Source organism: Diabrotica undecimpunctata, chromosome 3 (genome assembly GCF_040954645.1).
Source record: "Diabrotica undecimpunctata isolate CICGRU chromosome 3, icDiaUnde3, whole genome shotgun sequence".
NCBI lineage: Eukaryota > Metazoa > Arthropoda > Insecta > Coleoptera > Chrysomelidae > Diabrotica > Diabrotica undecimpunctata.
The window spans coordinates 162,554,030-162,577,048 of NC_092805.1; the positions used below are offsets into that span (position 1 = coordinate 162,554,030).

Genomic DNA, 23,019 nt, shown 5'->3' on the forward strand with positions numbered 1-23,019 from the left:
TCCAAGTCATAAGTATCTTCAAAAGCTCTTCTGCTTCTTAGCATTCTATGGTCCATTTTTGGACGTAGGTCTCTCCCAACTCATCACTATCTCTCTACCCATCTCATCTGTGGTCTTCCTCTTGGTCGTCTGCCTTTGTTAGGTCTCCAATGTTATATTATTTGCAACATTCCAACGTTGGTCTTTTTATATAGCAGTATGCCCTGTGCAGTTCTATTTGAGTTTGTAAATTTTTGTTGTACTATCATCGACTTTTGTCGATTCAGTCGTTCCTCTTTTTATCTTACAGTCGTAGTCGTATACCTAACATTGCTCTTTTCATTGTCCTTTTTTTGTGGCTAGTTTATGCATTTTTGCCTTGGTTAGGGTACATGTTTGACATCCATATATCATGATAGGTAGGATGCACTGGTTGAACACGTTGCTCTTCAAGTATTGAGGTATTTTGCAGCTCTTAAGTATCCAACTGAATTTTCCAAATCCTGCACATGTCAGTCTTCCTCTTCAAGTGATTGTTGCACTTTCGTTCTCTTTGTCCAGTTTCAGAATTTGGCCTAAGTAGATATATTCCTGGACTTGTTCTATCTCACTGTCATTTATATATATATATATCTATATATATATATATATATATATATATATATATATATATATATATATATATATATATATATATATAAGAAAAAAGAAGTACTTGTGACTCGTTTGGAACAAATATATAACTGTTTTGGATGGGTTGGAGTCAATAATAGGGCTATTGGTTAACTATTTTTTTATTCTCGAGCTTTCAATTGTGTTTACAATTATTATCAAGAGCTAAAAAAGACAAAATACTTACAAGGTTGAACTAAAAAGAAAAAACAATTTTTGTTAACTTACCAAATAAAAATTAGTTTGGTAAGTAAAAATCACTGCTTACATCTTCAAAATATTTAATACAAAAATGTTTTAATCTAATAAATGTTTCTCCGAAAAATTTTTTTTTTTTTATAATTTTGAAAACATTTTTTTAATATAAAAATAATTGAATTTATAAATAAGTTCAAATAGCAACCAATTACAAATAGCCTCAATGTCATAAATGCCAACATAAAATTTTTATTTTTGACAATTATATTGCCAAAAGTAAAATTTCGTTTAAACATTCTTTTTTGTTTAGTAACAAAAAGAAGAAGATTTATTCACCGTTGACAGATGTCTGAAAGAATGTGACAGATATATGGAGAATTAAATATGACATTTTACAAGTTTTATATATAAATCATAAAGAAAGAATATAATTATAAATTTTGCTTAAATTTTGAATTTCAGATCTTTTGTTTAAACTATTATCATTTTTGCTAATACAAACCATTTCCAAAAAAGTCCTTTTAAATTTATTACTTTCACTACATAAAATTTTAATGTTATCAAAATCCATAATATGGTCTTTATCGATTACATGTTCTGCCAAAGCACAAGATGGTTTTTTAATTCTGCAATCACTTTTGTGAGAAATAATGCGATTTGAAAGATTTCTTCCGGTCTCACCAACATATTCAGCCTCACACTGAGTACAACTAATGCTGTATACTAAATTCGTTTTTTCAAATTTGTCTATAGGATATTTAGTTTTAGAATATAAAGATGAAATAGTTTTGATGTTCTTTGTTGCTATTTTTATATTGTCAATAACCTTTAGTGTCTGTATTCATTTAGGTGTTAATGATGATATAAAAGGTAGTGAATGATAATAGATGTTCTGATTGTTAGATACAATGTTTTGAGATTGAGCAAAAAATGGTGTTAAATTATTTATATTACCAATATTTGAAAAAAGCATCCTATGTAGCATATCTGGAGGATAAGAGTTTTCAATTAGAATATTTTTTAATAATTGAAGATCTTCCTGTAGATAATCTGGATGAGAAAGTTTTAAAACACGTTCTTTTAATCCTGTTATAAGGTTCATTTTCATCTTATTTGGATGGTGAGAGTAATAGCTTATAAATCTTAATTAAAACATAGGTTGCTATTTGAACTTATTTATAAATTCAATTATTTTTATATTAAAGAAATGTTTTCAAAATTATAAAAAAAAAAAAATTTTTCGGAGAAACATTTATTAGATTAAAACATTTTTGTATTAAATATTTTGAAGATGTAAGCAGTGATTTTTACTTACCAAACTAATTTTTATTTGGTAAGTTAACAAAAATTGTTTTTTCTTTTTAGTTCAACCTTGTAAGTATTTTGTCTTTTTTAGCTCTTGATAATAATTGTAAACACAATTGAAAGCTCGAGAATAAAAAAATAGTTAACCAATAGCCCTATTATTGACTCCAACCCATCCAAAACAGTTATATATATATATATATATATATATATATATATATATATATATATATATATATATATATATATATATATATATATATATGTATATATATATATACGTCTGGAATCGTCTGTGTTTGTCATTGTTTTTGTTTTTGTTATATTCATTTTTAGGATGACGTATTGGGAGCTTTCTGCGAGTTCCTTTATCATAATTTGTAGTTTCTTGAATATGCTTGCTAAAATCACGATGCCGTCAGTGAATCTGAGATGTAGTTTATTCGTCTTCCGGGTTTGGACCGTGTCATTTGTGAGTGACCCAAAAGTGGGTTCATCTCGACGTTTCGCTACAATTGTATGTAGCTTCTTCAGGAGAACAAAAAGAAAAAGAAAACAAAAGACAGGAAGATGGGTAGTTAGCAACGGTAACTCAGTTACTCAACGCAACCAGAGGCGAATACTAACTACCAAGATGGGCGTTTGGTCACAGTAACTCAACTACTTACCGCAGCCAGAGGTGAAAACCAAATGCCAGGACAGGGATTCACGTCCAACAGCTTAGAACACTAACGCGTCGAGAGGCGGGGAGTGAATCCCACTTTTGGGTCACTCACAAATGACACGGTCCAAACCCGGAAGACGAATAAACTATAATTCTGACTCTGGCCGTGGAAGCCTACGATTTCATTTGAATCTGAGATGGTTTAACTTGTTGCCATTAACTTTGACTTTAACTTAACATATATTGACCAATTTATAGTTTTGAACATCTTAAAATCTAGGGATAGAAGAAAAATCTTTGGAGATATTGCGTTGCCTTATTAGTGGCGTAGCTAGCCCAACAGGGACCCCCTTAGCAAAGTTTGTAACGGCCCTTTTACATGACTGATATATGATAGTGCTAAAAAATGTTTAACAAAAGAAGCAAATACGATTGTCAAAATATTTATTAATTATATTAATAAAGTATACAAATATAAATGCTTTTGCGAGCCAATAATATGTTACCCAGATAATTTAAAAATGGACTTTTTTCACCTTTTGTGCGGTCAACTTATTTATTAAAGCATCCATAGCTAAATAAGATCTAAATTTCTCTAGATTTTATGTATCTGTAGATTAAAAGGAAAAGAGTTAACCACAATAAAAACAGACAAAATTGAATACGTTGGTCAGATCATGAGGAACAGCAAAAGATATATATTGCTGCAATTAATTCTTCAAGGAAAGTAAAAGAAAAACGCGGACTAGGAAGGCGAAGAATTTTCTGGCTGAAAAATCTACGTATGTGGTTGAACCCAACAACCACAAATTTTTTCAGAGCCACAGTTTGCAAAATACAGACTGCCATAATGGTCGCCAATATCCGAAACGGATAGACACTACACGAAGAAGAATAGACAGCAACGGCAAGTCTGATAGTCATTCCTGTCCCATAGAAGTCCTGGGGTAATCTGATTAATGAAAAAATGAAGATTTATTGGACATCTTCTTCAAAACTTCTTCCTTTTTTGTTTTATCAACATTTTTGTAGTTCTATCCATTAGCTACTTATTCCATTTTACCCTTCTCCTCGTAGTATTTTTCTATAAGTTGGCACATGCTTTTGTAATCATCTATATTTTTGGTTTGGATGTATATTTGTTCGCTATGGTAATTTTTTTTGCGACCATTTTTAATATTTCCTTACTCCTGCTGAATGTTTTTTACACAATCCTTACTGGTTTCTGGATTGTCATTTTCGTACATCTATCGCTGTATTTATCTATGTAATTTTTTAGTCCTAATAGAGATCCAGAAATTCTCTCATTCCAATTTGTTTTTCGCTTTCTTCCTGTTCTAGTTCAACCGTTTCAGTTTTGTTGTTTTTCCTTCTTTTCTTGTTTTAAGAAGGTAAACATCGTCAGAAGGTGATTGTGAAATTAAAGAAAAATATGTGAGAAAATATTATGTGTGCAGACTCACACACTTTGTATATATTATTTCCTATCCTAGCGTTCTAGTCTTCTTTTATTAGCAGTCTTTTTTTTTCTAAATTTCTGTTTTTGTAAATATCCTCGTATATTGGTATTATCTCAAATTTTAACCACTTAATTTAAAACATATATATCTTTGACATCAACGGTTCTCTGCATAAAAGGAAATTTATAAATAACTTTTTTAATATCCGTTAGATCCAAGATATTGTTAACAACAATATATCAAAGATAAGATTTAGAGTTTAATAAACTTTCCGGTTTTAAAATTTTAAATTATTGTAGGTGTTTGGTTTGAAGAAGACGGTCAAATCCTTGTAAGTATTTATTCCATTAGCAAGCTACTAATGATTTAAAATGTTTATGTAAAATAACAACTTTTTAAATAATAAATTTAAATTTGCACATATAAATAATAATTATTATATTAAAAATAACTCTTTAAAGTTGGTGTTAGCGACTGTGATTTGGGGTGGGTGTGAATCTGTAATTAATTTCAATACTGTCTTGTTGGTATGTTCAAATTGGTACTTGGAAGACATCCTTAAAACTTTGGTGTTCAATTTTATAGGGTGCAGCATTAGTGCAAGGAATTATTTATTTGTCGTAAGAGATATGAAAAAAAATTATTAGGTTAAAGTAGAAGCACAGATAGGACTATACTCTAAAAATATTTTCAAATATACAGGGTCAACCGTATTGACGAGGTGGAACAAATTTGTCTTTTTTTTTAATGGAATATCCTATATATGTTTACATTTTTGGACTCTTCTGGATGTTCTCCTTTTTTCAATATAAGTTTTAGCAGTATTATACGAGGAAAATTTAAAGATACGTTTTTTTTTATTAATTTCGTAATTATTTTAATTTTCTTAATTACGTTTTTTTATTATTAATTTTTTTCGCTGTACAAAGTTAACACCCCTGCGGAGTGTAGAAAAAAACATTTGTTTTCTAAAGATTTTACCATTGTTGAAAATTAATAATATAGCGGAATATTTAATTTACATATACAGGGTGGACCGAAACTCGCAATGAGTATTTAATGAGTTTTCTTAAATGGAACACCCTACATTTTAGTATTTTAATAAAATATTATTTTATGATACTTTTTATTACTTGAGGGGTAAAGGAAAAAGAAGGTATGCCAGAAATAACACATTCTGAAATAAGGCGATTTTAATACACTCGCGATTATAAAATCCGGGTCACCTTGAAAATCACCGATATTTCATTTTTAACGAGCTTTATCGTAAATAATAATAACACAAATACAAACTAATGCATGTTTCTGAGAATTGTCGCGGTTTACTTTGTAACAAAGAATTCCAATAGTGCCGATTTCGCGGTAAAGTGCACACTTCCCAAAATGAACGCTACCTGTAACTCCGCTTGTTTTAAATGTCTCGTTTGTACTTCGACTTTCTGTTCAAATGCAACGAACGTTTATTATTGCCACCATTAGTGTTTATTAGCGCCATTATTAGTGTTTATTTTTTGACAAAAATGCCTTTGACTGTTGTTGAAACTTCACAAATTGTTGCACTTGTGGAAGACGGTCACACTCAACGGCAAGTCGCAAGAACTGTTGGCGTAAGCCTTTCTACGGTTCAACTAGTGCTTCAACGCTTTCAGGAGGCAAGTTTGCTAACCAGGCGACCTGGCTCTGGACGAAGAAGAACGACCAAGGCACTAGATGACCGTTTCCTTGTGTTACAGGCTTTACGAAACCGGACCTCAACTGCGGTTATGCATCAAAATCGTCTAGAGGAAGTACGAAATCGCAATTTTAGTGTTGCAATAGTCAGAAGAAGACTTCGTTCTTCTTGACTATCTTCTCGGGTAATGGCTAGAGGACCGCCACTTCGCCGGGTGCCTCGAGTTGCACGACTAGCTTTTGCTCGACAATACGCGCATTGGGTAATTAACGATTGTAGCAAAGTGTTATTCTCAGATGAATCCCGTTTCTGCCTAACTGGATCCGATGGACGTGTAACAGTTTGGAGGAGAACTGGTAAACGATTTTCACAAGCTTGCATTGCTCCAAGAATGCCATTTGGTGGAGGCTCGGTCATGGCTTGGGGAGGTATATCTTCCGACTTCCACACAGAATTACCCTTCATCGAAAATGGGTCCCTAACTGAACGAAGGTACATTTCGGAGATTCCGGAAGAACATGTTATGCCCAACATGGCAGGGCTTAGAGAAAATGCCGTTTTTATGCAGGACAACGTGCGACCGCACATTGCCAGGATCAGTATGTAATACTTGGACGAAGTTGGAATTACGAGAGTACCCTGGCCAGCTAGGTCTCCGGACCAGAATCCCATCGAACATCTCTGGGACGATTTCAAAAAACGTATTCAAACCCATACACCTCCTCCTAACAACGCACAGGAGCTTAAGGGTCTGTTAGTGAGAGAGTGGAATAACATACCACAACATGTAATCCGGAGAAGAATTGAGAGTATGCCCCGTCGTCTGCAAGAGGTTATTAGAGCAAGGGGAGGCAATACACGATATTCGTCATTGAAATTTCACTGATTTTTTACCACGTTCTGTATTTTTCATTTGTTTTCGTATGTCTGTTTTATCAACAATTTGATTTGTTTTCTGTTTTTTTCAATAAAAACAATATAAAACCATTTTTTTTCTTTCAAAACAAACATTGATGACAAATAAAAAATACATTAGCCAAAAAAAAGGTTATTATTGATCAAGGTATTACCAGAGGTTAAATGTAAGGTTTCAGTTGAATTGCAAAAACATAAATTATTCTTCTTTCTTTATTTTGCTAACTATTTAGAAATTTTACACATTAATTCAAAATATTCAAAAGTAAAAAAGGAGACATGTCAAGAAAAGTAGTAACAAGGTTGATACAAAAATGCATTTTATTTCAGAAAACAAACAACGATTATTATAAAAATAATGTTTATGTAGAAGAACTTAAAAATAGTTCTTTCCAACAATTTTGTAGCTTCTACACGAGATTTGGCTATAATGAATCTCTAAATTATTGATGCAGAAGTTCATCAAAATAACGTTGGGCATCTGAACCACAAATTTTTTTTAGATGCTGCAGGTCTGCATATTTCGCTTGACTGATCGGCAAAAGTGCTAAAAAAATAATAAAAGTAAGCTTTATAAAACTAATAAATTGGAGGGTTTTACCTGTATAAGCATATGGAGGTAGCTCAAATTCCATTTCTGGCAATTTGGGGGTAGTCAATCTCTGCTGTGTTATTACTGTGGTCTCCCAAGTTTCATTGAATGTTGTTCTGTAGTACAAAAGACGAGGATGATCCCTAACAGCTTTTACCTCGCGGATGGGTCGAGTTGAAAAGGGCATTTATTTTTATAATGCTTGCGTAAATTTTCAGTCCACTTTCGAAAATACTCTTGAGGACATTTTTCAACATGAAACGGTGATGGTTTTCGTCTAGCAGTTTTATACACTTCTGTCCAGTCTTGAAAAAGTTCGGCTTTTGATACTTGATTGACAAGACCAAAATCTTTGTCACATTTCAGGTAGGAATGTCTCCTAACTGGAAAAGTTATTTGGATAGAGTCCACAATGTTATGAATAAACCGAAGAACAGTGTAGTTTTTATTCTGTCCTCCGCAAGGAGTCGCAGAATATATTCAAGTTTCATACTTATCGATCAAGATAGTCGTAGATATAGTGATGAAGCAGTGAACAAACATCATCGCTACCCTTTTTGGCAACGGTCCCTGGGACATATAAAATATGGACTCAGCTGTAAGACAAGACGTATATATTGAACGAGTATAAAATCAATTGACTTTTATACATAGTTTGTACTTTATTTTCTGGCTATTCCTAGTACGCGATTAAATTAACTTTTGTGTTATTACAATATAGAAAAAAGCCAGATACACTCCTAACACTTTATTTCATGGACTTGCAAGCGTTTTAATATGATATGGACATGTGCAGATCAACATTATAATACTAATTTTTAAGTTTATAGACCTATAACCCGAGGAATCGTTAATGTTCTCTCAACATTTAAAAACATGGCCAGCCCAATTTTATTTATCATTAATTTTTGTTATAATCGTTTATAATATCATTATGGTTATGTTTAAGACATTAATTTGCATATTAATTTTCGTAAGTTGTTATTTAGTATGCGAAAAATGTTTTCCAAATATTGTCCTGGAGTTGGCAAGGTAGAGGTATGTATTTAAGCCAAAATAATTTTACAAATAAAATCAGCAATCAATAGTTAGTTTACTATGTACGTTTGTTATGTTTCATTAGTTTTTTAAAATCAGGTAAATATACTCTGAATCAACTTTAATTATTTTTTTAATGATAAAAATAAGCATCTTTTTTTAATTTTAATTTAAACAAATTAATACTAGTCAAAATAATTGTTTATTTTCTCGTGATTTGTCGCATACTTACTATTCATTTCTTTTGTGTCTTCCATTCTCTGCTGTTTTACGAATTTTCCTTTCTTTTTTTATATAAGTCTTATATTTAACTATTATTTTCGAATTTTCGTGAATTTTTTCTTCTGTTAACCGCTAGCTTTTTCAATTATTCATATTCACTTATCCATTGTTTGAGATTATGATTCGGCAGTATTAGTTTTATTGTCTTATAGTTTTATTATTGTATCTTTTCTTATTTTATTCTTTATTATCTTCTTAAGGTGCCGTCTCCATTACTAAAAGTTGGCTATAACTACAGCAAATGACTCTCTATGTTGAGCTGTTCTGTCCAGTCGCTTACATTTTTCAGTCAGGAGTATTTTCTTCTTCCTGGACCTCTTCTTCCTTAAAGTTTCCCTTCCATTATTAGTCGTAGAAAGCTGTATTTTTCTCCTCTGTAAATATGTTCTAGATAACTCGTTTTTCTGGTTTTTACAATATTTAAGAGTTCTCTCTCAGTCCCCATTCTTCTCAGCACCTCGTTGTTGGTCATGTGCTCTATCCAAGAGATCTTTAGCATCCTTTGAAAAACCCACATCTCGAAGGCTTCTACACGTCTCATACTGTGATTCCAAGAGTCCATGTTTCCACTCCATACAGCAATATGGAATAAATGAATGTTTTTGGTATTGGTATCGGATATCCAACAATAAGGTAGAGTTTATTAGGAATTTTTTCATTCTCTGAAAAGCATACTCTATTCGAGCATGTATTTCAACTTCGTAGTCAATCGTAATCGTTTGTTATCCAGCAACCCAGATACTAAAATTTTTGTACGGGTTCTACCTGTTTGTTGTAGATACGAATATTAATGTCGTAAATTTGCTCGTTTAGTAATATGATCTTTTAAAAATGGATCATTTTTGACAAAAGTTCCAGTAAACCTAAGTAGTTTCCATTCCGTTTTTCGCCAATTCTTTCATGAGTACCTCTAAATTCCAATTCCTTGGTAGCCAGAAACTTTTTTACACCTATAATTCTTTCTAGTTTTTTAACCCAATATTCTTTCGCAGTGCTAATTTTCTTTTCGAGTTCTAGATCAACTATTCCTTGCTTTAATAAGTGAGTGGTATAAATTTTCAGATTTTCTATATGATGATTGAATCTTTCATGTTCGTCGAATCTTTCCTTACTTTTATTCCATAATGAAAATCCTGTTTTAAATTGGTTCTTTTTTTTCAACTAAGACATAATAAAGACAAAATATATTGCCAGTGCTCTCGGAGTAAATTGCAGAATCGCGGTGAACCACTTCTCTATTAACCAGTTTTTTGTAAAATATTTACTTACTTGCATACCTGTTTTGTTCGCCGAAATTTCTTTTTGACATTGAAAAGTCCATATCTGTAAGATTCTGATCGACCAATTTTTCTGGAATCATTTCTGCATTAATATGGCAATCTTGCCAAAGTGCTGGATCTTTAAAGAAAGTTTAAAGGTACGCTTTGCGCGTACCGCCCTGTAACCTTCAACCGCCCGGTGCTACAGCCCCGAAAAGACCCCTGGTTAAACCGGCGCTGTTTATATTCAGCCCCAAGCTATTTCCTTCTCTGGTTATGGCATTCAAAGTCGTTGCAAACCCTCAGCACTCTCCGCAATAATGACGGTGTCGTTTGCGTATCTTAAGTTGTTTACTGAAATCTGTCAATTCTGCGCTCAGTATTTCTATGTTTGTCGAAAGTTATGTAACAATCAAAGTAATTGAAAGTACTTACGTGTTTTAGTGGATGTGTGTGTGTGTGTTTTGTTTTATGGCACTGGAACTAAGCCAATTATAGTGTATTTTTATGTATGAGAGAGTAATAAAACAATAAATTATGTATGCAAATCCCTAAACTGTTGATACGGGTGACTCAATGAAAAACAGATATTTGTCAATAAGTTTACAGAAGTATATAGGAAAACAATTTTAAATTGACTATGACCACCAGGTATAAAGGTTGGAGCAGAATAGAATACAATAGTTGTGAGGGTCTAATCCCTAAATAAGGTTGCCAGTGTCGGAGTGATAGAGGTTAACAGGTACTAATGAATTTGCAAGAAATGTAAGATGTTTATTTTATTGGTTATATATAACCAATAAAAGTTTAATAAGTACCTACCTATTTGCAAAATAAAGTTTAATTCTTTAGATAAAATAAAACGTTTTATTTTATCTGAAATGAGTGCATTCCACGAAGTAAGGGTTTCAACAATCAAACATTTAATTCTTTAATTCCAGGAATCTACGACAGTAATTGACTAGATAATTACCTTCTAAACTTATTCCACAGAAAATGTGATAGTGGGTTTTTCCATTTTGTAGGAAGGTCCAAGTGGCGTATTCAAAATTCTTAACAGTTCACTAAAAGTAGGTACTTCAGTTGCAAGGTGCAGTTTATTGTGTATACTAGTGTTATGGAAAATTTGGAAGTGCCGTGTAAACGCCGAAAAATTGGTCCTTTAACAGTTAATGAAAAAACATTAATATTTAATTGTTTTAAATCATTTACAGACAAACGTTTATGTGAAAGTGTTGATGAGACCGTTGAGTTAGTTAGCAGTACACTTGGTGTTGGGAAATCTACGATTTACAGAGTTATTAAAGAAGAGAAATGTGGTAGTTTTCAAATGCCACGTAATGCTCCAGGGAAACCAAAATTTCAAATAGAATATCATTTTAAAGAAGGACTTCGACGGAAAGTGCATGAATTCTTCTTTAGACAAGAATTTCCAACATTGGATAAAGTTCTTGTCTCAGTTCGAGATGATAAGGATTACCCAGAAATGAGTCGAAGTACGTTATGGAAACTTTTAAAAGAAATAGGCTTCCGCTGGAAAAAGAATCCCAGAAAGTCTATTTTATTAGAAAGAAGCGATATTGTCATATGGAGAAGACATTTTCTAAGAACCATAAAGGAAATAAGAAACCAAAAAAGAAAAATATTTTATCTTGATGAAACATGGATCAACGAGGGTCATACACCAAATAAATTTTGGCAGGATGAAACTGTTACAAGTCAAAGGCACGCTTTTGTAAATAACTTATCTACTGGTTTAAACCCACCATCAGGAAAGGGACGCAGGCTGATAATAGTACACATTGGCAGTTCAGACGGTTTTGTTGAAGGTGGTTTATTAACTTTTGAATCAACTCGTACCGGTGACTACCATGAAGACATGAACGCTGATGTCTTTCAAGAATGGTTCGAACAAATGATAGATCTTCTTCCGAAGAACTGTGTAATAGTAATGGATAATGCAAGTTATCACTCCAGACTTATAGAAGGACTGCCCACAACCAAGTGGTTAAAAAAAGACTTGCAGAATTGGCTGAGTTCAAAAAATATTACGTACCATCCCGGATCTATAAGAAAGAAACTTTATTCGTTGTGTGCCCTTCATAAAGAAAAATTTAAAAAATACGAAATTGATGAAATTGCCAAAAATCGTGGAATGACAGTACTTAGATCCTCACCATATCATTGTGAATTAAACCCGATTGAACTGGTATGGGCACAGATAAAGAGTGAAGTTTCAAGAAAAAATACCACTTTTAAAATTCATGATGTTAAACAGTTGTTTTTGGAGGCCGTAAATAATGTAAAACCTGAAAACTGGAAAAAGGCAGTAAATCACACTATTAAAGAAGAGGAAAAAATGTGGAAGCTGGACAATATTACTGATAAAATGATCGAGCCAGTTATTATAAATCTTGGTTCTGAAAGTTCATCTTCTGAATCTGATTTGGATTTGTAACAAGTAGCTGTAAGTTTTATATTAATATTTTTATTCATCTATTTAACATACCTTAGACGGTTTTAAAAACTCTTTTTCTCTTTTGTAATTTTTAAAAATTAAAAAAAATGTGAATTTTTTAAAACCCTTTTTAATGTAGGCCAGTCAGTTCTAATATAGTGTGTGATAAAAGAGGTCACTTTTGTTTACATACACATAACACTTTATAACAGTGAAATAATTCATTTATTTTTTACAATAATTATTCAAAGTAATTTTTCAATTAATCTTGAGCACGCCCATGGAGTGGTCGGAGGTACCAGTTAAAATTATGCTAATTACTCTCTCGTTCATAAAAATAAACTATAGCCAGAACAAATGTGTGAAAGTTATAAGGAAAATGCTTCAGTTAAGTATTAATTTTCACTTAATGCGTATCTAATATTATCTTATATTTAATGAACAACACATTATTATTATACATAATACTCAATATTATATTATTGATTATCCTTATAACGTAACTGTATTTTTTTTAACTATATTGTTTGGTTTTTGATTATTATTATTTTTTTTTATTTTTTTTTTAATTTTATTATTTGTTTTTTTTTATTTTTTTTTATTTTTTATTTTTTTTTTATTTTTTTATTTTAGTTTTTTTTTTATTAATTTTGTTAGTTATCACAAAGGAGATTTAAAAGGAAAGCTTATTTGCCGAAGGGTCGTCTCGGCGGGGTTTTAGTGAATGATGATCAATTAATATTTTTAGTCCAGGAGCCAGGAGGGGTTAATTTTTTATTAACAATTTAATTGTTTAAATAATTGTATCTAATAAACTATCAAAGATATTTAATTTTACCAAAATTGTTCATTTTTTAAAAAAGTTAACAATTTGGCGTTTGGTAAACTTTGATCCGATAGTTAGAACCGGAGGTGTAACAAATTTCGTGAAAAACAATGCAAAATAGGCATTCGATGGAGCTTTTCCAAGTATAACTCAACTTTAATACGTGCCATAAACTTTCATAACCACCTCACGTTAAAGATAATTGCCTTAGCTTAAAAAAAAACTTTGCAAAATTACTTTATGTGTATTAATAAAAAAGTTATACCAATTAAACGTTAAAAAGTCTCTAAAAAGTTGCGAATTAATTTGTTTATAAGAGATTTATACAAAAATAAGCTGCACACTTTGAAAATCTGACTAATCAAAGTTATAGAAGAACTCAAAACCAACATTTTAAGCTTTGGTAAATGTTTCCATTTTAATTTTTGACCAAGATTTGGAACTTTTAATAACACGCTCCGAGGCGCACGGTCAGCTCGCTGTGAGTGCTGGCGCTCGTAAACCGCACGCGTAAATCAATTTTCAATACCTCGGCAAAAAATTAACATAGAAACATTTAACCAAAACTTAAACTGTTCGTTTTGACTTGTTCTATAACTTCCATTAACCAAACGTCCATCGTTTACACCTCAATTTTGTTTAAAATTCTTATAAACAAATCGATTCACCACTTTTTAACAAAAATTTTAAATATAAACTGCTATAACTTTTTAATTTATAATGATAAAATAATACGCATCTCTAAATCCACATTAAAATCGCGGTATTAAAAGTTCAAAATCTTGGTCAAAAATTAATTTTCAACGCTTAAAATGTTCATTTTGAGGTTTTCTAAAACTTAGCTAACTATAAGTATAACACCAGCTAGATTTTCAGTAAAGTAATATTAAATATTTCTAATAGTTTAGGATAAACACTCATTTAAACAATTAAATTGTTGATAAGAAATTATCTGACCGTTTTTCAGTATGGTATCCTCGAAAAGCTGGGGTAGCAAAACAAAAAACCTCAAGCATACTATTGGACAAACAAGGAAACATTTTAGTGGAGACAGAACAAAAATTAGGAAGATGGAAAGAATATATAGAGGAATTATTTCATGACCAGAGACAGGAAAATATATATTAAGATAATCAGAGTAAAGACGAGAGACCTGAAATAACAAAGTAAGAAGTTATGCATGCAGTAAAGTCCATGAAAAATAATAAAGCTGCTGGTCCAGATGAAACACCAAGTGAATTGCTAAAACTGGTCAATGAAAAAAACATAGATCTTTTAGTCCAACTAATGAACACAATCTATTCCACAGGAATCATTCCACGTAAAATGCTGACATCAACATTTATTTGTCTACCAAAGAAAGTAAATGCCAAAGAATGTAGTAATTACCGAACGATCAGTCTAATGTCACATACCTTAAAAACCCTGCTAAAAATCATCCATAATAGAATACACGCTAAACTGGAGATGGATATTAGTGATTCCCAATTTGGATTTCGGAATTGAGTGGGCACAAGAGAGGCACTATTTTTTTTAACGTGCTGACCCAAAGATGTTTGGATGTTAATCGAGATCTTTATGTATGCTTTATAGACTACAACAAGCATTCGATAAGGTAAAACATGATCGACTTATAGAAGTACTTAAAAACAAGAATCTGGATGTGAGGGATGTAACATTGATCTCAAATTTATACTACAGCCAACGATCAAATGTGAAAATTGGAAGAGAAGTGTCAGAAGAAGTGGAGATAAGGAGAGGGGTCAGGTAAGGTTGCATACTGTCGCCGTTATTGTTTAATGCTTATTCTGAAGAAATCATACAAGAAGCTTTGGTAAACGAGACAGTCGGCATAAAAGTGAACGGAAGTTTAATTAACAACATTAGGAATGCCGACGATACAGTCATAATAGCCGACAACTTGGAAGACTTAGAAAGAATAATGAACAAAATATTAAGATATAGTGGAGAATACGGACTCTCTCTTAACATCAAAAAAACCAAATTCATGAAATTAACAAGAACAACAATACAAACGAAATATTAACGGTAGGCGGCCAGCATATTGAGAGAGTAAAAAGATATACTTACTTGGGAACGATAATCACAGAAAATAGCAATTATACTGCAGAAATAAGAGTCAGAATTGAAAAAGCACGTGCTAACTTCGTGAAAATGAAAAAGATTTTATGCAGCAAAGATCTGACATTGGCCCTCAGAATAAGGCTAATTAAATGCTATGTACACAGTGTACTCTACTATGGAGCTAAATCATGCACATTAAACCGGAATACAATAAATCGACTTAACGCGTTTGAAATGTGGACATTTAGAAGATTGTTAAGATTGTTAAGGTAGGTAGAGTCAGGAATACAGAATTGTTAAGGAGAATAGGCAGAGAGAGGGAAATGGAAAATACAATAAAAGAAAGAAAATTGCAATATCTCGGACATGTGATGAGAGGCGAAAGATACAACATCTTGAGACTCATAATTCAAGGAAAAGTAGAGGGTAGGAGAAGCGTAGGAAGAAGACGCGTTTCCTGGTTGAAGAACCTGAGAGAGTGGTTTGGTTGCAGCTCGAGGCAATTGTTCAGAGCAGCTGCCTCGAAGGTCAGAATAGCTATGATGATTGCCAACCTTCATCGCGGAGATGGCACTTAAAGAAGAAGAAGATCCTCGAAAAATCGAATCTACCTACGAAAAAACATAAAAAAAGATACCAAAGGGAAAACCGTCCACATTTAACCCCTATATAATATTTTGGCTCTTAGACTATCTAGTTATTATTGGGGTTTTACCAGTTTTTAAATACTGAACAAAAAAATTTCATAAAACATAAAAAATTAACGAAAAATATTTTAATTAGACACGTTAGGAATATGTTTTATGTAGCAATTATTATTTCTGTGGTTTTGTATTTTATATTTATAAATTTTATTGAATATCACGGGAAAACCGATCTGTCTACTTTTCTTGAATTCTCATATTACTCGTACTATAATCAAGATATATTTAAAATTTGCAGAAATCGAATTTTAATAGTGGAAGTTCCTTCTTTTACTAAAAGAAGGAACTTCCACTATTAAAAGTAGTATATAAGCTAAAAATAGAATAATATTACTGAGGTATTTTTTATTTCTATACTAAATTTAGTTTAATTTGAATTTGCGAAATTACTTTTGAAGATAAGTTGTGTATAGATAAACTCATGATTTGTGATCTATCATCGTTTGGTCATTCGTGACTTATCATCTAGTATAGTGTGATGTAAACAGTGTTGGAAGATTTAGTGAAAAGTAAACTTTTTTGTTTTATATAGTTTTGTGATTATGACACAAATTTTGCACAGTTAAAATTAACTGTAAACTTTAATATTTATTATGTGTACATACTAATAATATGCTACGTATATTATCATAAGTATGCAGGTTTTGTATTAATATATTTCACTACATACGGCAATTTAGCGATTGAATTTGTCTGTACAAATTAAATAATGGGTTTAGTTTTATTTTTCATTTATTCATAGTTTATTCATACTTTATCCTCTGCCCTCTAGAAATATCTTTCTATATTGCTCGTGAAACGTTGCCAATAGTTTTTTAACATTTCTTCAAACTCTAAGTCTTTATTATTATTGACTGAAATTTTAAGCCAGTCCATTCTCTGATAATTCTTAGCTACATCATCTGTCGTCCACCAGGGGCTGGTCTCAGCTATATAGATTTATATTTTTAGTGTCTCTTAGTAGCCTGATCAAATAAAATTACAGCACACGTAAATAAAAATGTAATTCGATACAGGTTAAAATAAATTTTATATCAAAGTTTAGGAGAAAACAAAAGATATTTTCAAGACACTACATAATCTATATAAGTGGATCATTGTTTAAACAATGAAAAATCTGTAATTTTTTGCACACAATGTACTTTTTTAACTGCTGAGGAAATTCATAGTTTTATGAAAGTTTTTAGGTTTTTTTGTGCAAAGTGTAAGAGAAAATCTTTCATTAGAGACTTGCTAATTAAATTTGACCCTTAATTTACTTAACACGCTAAACGCCACGAGAAGCAAGTGTGCATCTTATTCACTAAAATTACTGACGCCACGGGAAGTACCATTACATCTAAGTGTATTTCAGGCTATGTGGTACAACCGTCCTTCACTATACCCATTCATATATATCTTCTCCTTCTTCTTCTTTTTATATAGACATGACTCTGTCTCTTTTTTAATGTGTCTCCAGTAAGTTGTGGTTCCATCGTTTTCGTGGTATTCCTACTGATCGTCTTTCTATTGGGGAACCGCCCCTTGCCGTCTTTACTACTCTATTTGTTGTCATTCCATTGTAATCTTCTATTTCTTACCCAGTTCTTGATGTTCTCCACCTTGCATCTACGTCGTATATCTGTACTTCTAGCTCTGCCCCATAGTGTCTTACCATCAATTCAGTGTTCATCTCTGCTGTTTCTAAAATCCTTTTTGTCCTCTCTGTGTCAGGTCTTGTTTCTGCCGCGTATGTCGTTATTGGTCTGATGACTGTTTTGTAAATTCTGCTTTTCGTTTCTTTCCCGATATTATTATTTCTCCATATTGTTTCATTCAGATAGCCTGCGGCCCTGTTTGGGTTATCTATTCACTTGATCTTCCACTTCAGTTTCGAGCTTTCTGTAGCTAGATAATGTGATGCCTAGATATTTAAACTCCATCACTTGTTCTATTGAACCTTTCAGCTTCAATTTACATCTTAGTAAATTTGCTGTTGGCTCCATGTATTTTGTCTTTTTTGGGGAAATTAACATGTTAAATTTTCTGGCGGTTATATTAAATTGGTGCAGCATACTTACGTTGTAAATCATCTGCACTTTGAGAGAGTAGTATTGTGTCATCTGCATAGCAGATTATTTTTCTACCATTTGGCATCCTTTTTTAGTTCTTACTTTTTCTTATTATTTCATTCATAATCAGGTTAAACAATAGAGGACTCAGGGAATCTCCCTGTCTTATCCCATTGCCAGCTTCAATAGGGTTGGTTAGTTCATCTTCTACTTTTACTTTTATTGCTTTGTTTTGATGGATATTGTAATATTATTATTAATCTAATTTATTGTTTTTTATTTATTATCAAAGGTTCTACACTTATAACACTTACAAGTTTATTTAAAGTCTTTATTTGTACAATATAACTAATTTATTTTACACTAATAATTATATAATTTATCTACGCGCGTTACATTTTAAATACTCGACCCGCTGTTCAAAAACTAACTGTTTACAACAATTCCTCTTTAAATATAAAATGCCCTTAGTTCCGGAATAGCGGCTATTCTCCATCGAAGAGCTGAGAAGGTCGCTCATACTGGTTTTATTCGGCCTGCTTCTGGAAATTTCTAATCGTGGGTGACTCATCAGAATTCAGGTTGGCAAACAGGTCTTTCAACTGAGCGCCGAAATTACTAGAATAGAAAATAATTAGTAATTATATATTTACAGTTTTATGCGCCATAATATTTATCGTAACAATATATTTATTCATTTGATGAACTCTTTTATATGAGCCTGCATTTTTAGGATATTAGTGGAGGTCAATAAAACAATATATTATTATGAAGCTTGAAACTAAGTTTTATTTATATATAACGTAAAAGACTGTTATTTTAATGCAAAACAAAAGATCAGTAAATGTCCTTTTAAATTGACAATACATGTTTCTAGTTAAAAAATTAATAAAAAATATAATATTTGTTTACAAATGTCTATAGATTACATCAATGACCCTCGCAAAAGCACGTGATACAATAGAATTTATTGCACTGAATGCACCGAAAATGATAAAAAGAAGTTTTAGTCTGTGCAAATTTGTGATAGAAGATTACAGCATTTCTTAATAAGAGTGTTATCGGTTTGAATTTTGAACTAGCCATGCTGAAACTTACAGAATAATAGATAAGTACTGTAACTTTTGTTTTGAAAGTCTGATAAATCTATAAAAAACCTAAATCTATAGGACCATATATGTATATATTACATATATATATATATATATATATATATATATATATATATATATATATATATATATATACAAGGTACGACAATAGTTCTTCGAAGTATGATATGTCCGTTATTATAAAGGAATCATTCTTAAAAAAAAACTAATAATTCTACTTGTGTTTTTGAGCCTTGAAAATTGTTACGTTTCTTTTTTTTTAATTGTAAGAGAATCATCAACTTTAGAGTAATCATGTATAAATCTAGAATTAAGTTGAAAATTTTACCATAGCAGCATGCCGCAGTAGAGACATTTCTAGGACCAGAAGCCAATTAATAGAGCGTGCAGATCAACCTTAATAATTAGTCTAGATTATTACGTATTTTTTGTGAAGAATTATTTTAGATTGAATATTTTCACGGCCAACTTAATAAAAATTTCACCTAATTTTTGTTACAATTATTAACAGAGAAGCATTGTGGAAGACCTTGGTAGAAATAAGAGTACCTGGAAAGCTGGTACGATTAGCACAGGTAAGCACAGAGAACGCTTCCGCACGGATCAGAATTGGCAGCACCCCTGCTATTTAATTTTGCACTGGAACATGCGGTAAGGAAAGCTCAACCACAACTGACAAACAGGTTTGCCGCCCAAGTATCAAAAATACTATTGGCGTGACGTGGACACAATTGCACAATCCACCAGAGATGCAAAAGAAGTTTTCACCCTATTCGAAAACGGAACCAAGGAAGTTGGTCTGAAGGTCAACGAGGACAAGACCAAGTACATGGTGGTTACGAAAACGTAACAATCAATGAATACAACTTTGAAGTCGTCCAAGAATTCAAGTACCTGGGAGCGATCATAACATTTAAAAATAAATATGAAAAGGACGTGGCAGCCAGGACTATTGCAGGAAATAGGACATATTACTGATTAATGAGCGTACTTAAATCAAAAATACCCTCAACACCAGCAAAATAAGAGAATACGAGACAATAATTCATCCCACAATAACGTATGGAAGCAAAACATGGACTCTGAACCAGCGGGAACCGACAAAATTACTGGTACTGGAAAGAAAGACACTGCGGACTATCTATGGGCCTTGCAGAGAAGAGACAACCGGAGAATGGAAAAGAAGAGACAATGATGAACTCCAGACAATATATGGAGATGAAAACATAGTACACTACAATAAAGCAAACCGAATAAGATGGGCGGCCCACGTACTAATATCGAGTGACGAAAGACTCCTAAACGCCACATTCCAGGAACGTCACAGAAGGTCAGTTGGTCGCCCAAGAAAGAGATGGAAGGATGCAGTAGCCAGTGATCTACGCAAAATGGGAATACAGCAATGGGAAATAGCTGCTCAGGACCGACAACAATGGAGGGGAATAGTAAACGCGGCGAAGACTCACATAGAGTTGTAGAGCCAAATGATGATGATGATGATGATTAGTAGATTATATTAAAAATCTTTTAAAGAATCCTTTATTCTTTTTAATTGATATTCATACAATTTCAGTTGAAAATACATTCATTTTCATGTTTCAATTTCCACTTCGTATTTTAAGAACGATTTCCTAAGTGGAAATCGAAACGTCCAAATAAAAATATTTTAAAATAAAATTGTGGTTAATTTTCATTAAATATCTGTTAGAAATAGGTATATGCTGCAATATTTTCACAACAATATTGATTTTAATATTTTTTGTTTAGAAGCTAATTGTTTCCTAATTTTTTATTAATTTTTTATGGTTCACCTAATCAAAGTTAATCAAAATATTAATATAAAACATATTTTATAACCCAATATTTAATTTCCGTATGTATAATATGATGTTTTTAGGTAACCAGTGAATATGCCGGTCTTGCAAGGACTTATACTTTTATTATTAGTGGGATCTTTCTCAGCATTGCCTAATCCACTTTCATCATCGGGGTTACACGGTGCTGTTGTCAGCAATGCACCGGGATGTGCTCAAGTTGGAAGGTAAAAAATATTTATAACTATTTAACATAAAGTGTAAATTGAAGTATTTGGGTTTTTATTTTTGTACATTTCTTTTTCTAGTTCCATGACCGTTATCGATTGATAAGTGTTAGTCTTGGTCACACTAACTATCAGCTTCTGGCTGTGTATGAATTGTCACTTTCCGTTTTGCACTATTGACGGTCTTTTTAAGCTCTGCCGTTCTTATTCTACCAATACGCTTATTAATGTGACCAAAGTATTCCAGCTGACTTATTTTTATTATATTGACCAATTGAAGAGTACAGGGGAAAAAAAGGAATGTCAGAAATTTTCATTTTCTGTTTTATTAATTCATTAGATAGGTTACATTCTGTACTTCACTGTACTTAAATAGCAGTGGTTAAAATTGGGATGTGTCATGAGATAACACGAATAATAAAATACCTATACAGGAGAAGAAAGGGAAATGTCAGGATCTTACCGGTTAAGAAGGGGGGATGTAAGTTGTGAATCACGCAGAAACAAGTTAAGATGCTTTTATTATTACTCATTGTTTTCGTGTGTTGCTTTGAGATGCAATATTTGAGGTTAGTTTCTTCAAGTGACTGATACAAAATCATTTTACTATGCGAAGTGATGAAGAAATAAGTAATATGGATGTAAGTAGTTCACCAAATGTAGAGGTTAAGCTAGAAAAGAAAATCATTTGGCCGCATGACTGATGTAAGTAAAAAACTTAACTAAAAAAAAGACTATAGCAACAGTATTTTGAAGCAATTTCATTTTATGTGTTTTGTTGATGAACAAAACTCATATTTATGTGGTCTCATTCACAACAGGACATATACCAACAGACTGGCTAGTGTCAACATTTGTAATGATACCGAAAAAAATAAATGCCAAACAGTGTAGCGATCATCACACTAAAATTTTCCTAAGAATACTGCACTCGAGAATTTACAACAAAATAGAAGTACAACTAAGTGAAACACAATTTGGTTTCAGAAATAACCTTGGAACCAGAGAAGCACTTCAGTTTGCAGGTCATGGTTCAAAGATGTAGGGATATCGAACAATCGGTATAAATGTGTTTTATCGACTTCGAAAAGGCCTTTGACCGAGTAAATCATGACAAACTTATAGGTGTCTTGCAACAGGTGGGAATTGATGACCGAGACCTCCGTAATATCATAAATTTGTATTGACATCACTGTACAAACATACGAATTGGATACAACTCGACGGAAGCAGAGGAAATACGACGTGGAGTGAGCCAAGTATGTATTCTATCGCCTCTACTTTTTAATATCTACTCCGAATTTATTTTCAAAAAAGCCTTAGTTGAAGATACAGGCATTAAAATCAACGGAATTAACGTCAACAATCTCAGATATGCAGACGATACGGTACTTATTGCCTCCAATGAAGAAGACCTGCAACGACTTATAAACAGGATAACCGAAGTATCTGATAAATATGGGCTAAAACTTAATACTTCTAAGACAAAACTTATGGTTGTCAGTAAAACGGAGTTACAACCAACGAAATTTAGAGAAAGTCTCTTCGGTGGTTTTGTATTCGTACACATGCCTGAGTTTCATGTATTGTGGCCTTAATGAGTCTAATTAGCTTGTGTGGTATTGAAAATTCAGCCAATATATTGTAGAGTTTGTTACTTTTTACTGAGTCGTATGCCTGTTTGAAATCTACAAACAAGTTGTGAA

The 23,019-nt window shown here is 32.2% G+C and overlaps 1 protein-coding gene across 2 annotated transcripts in view; it reads left to right on the forward strand.

The window, feature by feature from the left end:
• Positions 1-4,475: 4,475 nt before the first annotated feature.
• The window catches only part of LOC140437739 (scoloptoxin SSD14-like), a 37,692-nt gene continuing 19,148 nt past the window's right edge, over positions 4,476-23,019 (forward strand). The window contains exons 1-2 of one of the 2 annotated variants that reach the window (XM_072527433.1): positions 4,476-4,609; positions 21,170-21,313. In XM_072527433.1, coding sequence (XP_072383534.1) covers positions 21,183-21,313 — 131 coding nt within the window. In that variant the 5' untranslated portion in view covers positions 4,476-4,609; positions 21,170-21,182. Of the gene's footprint in view, positions 4,610-16,601; positions 16,619-21,169; positions 21,314-23,019 lie in introns of those variants that run through there. The other variant, XM_072527434.1, reaches the window with a different exon arrangement.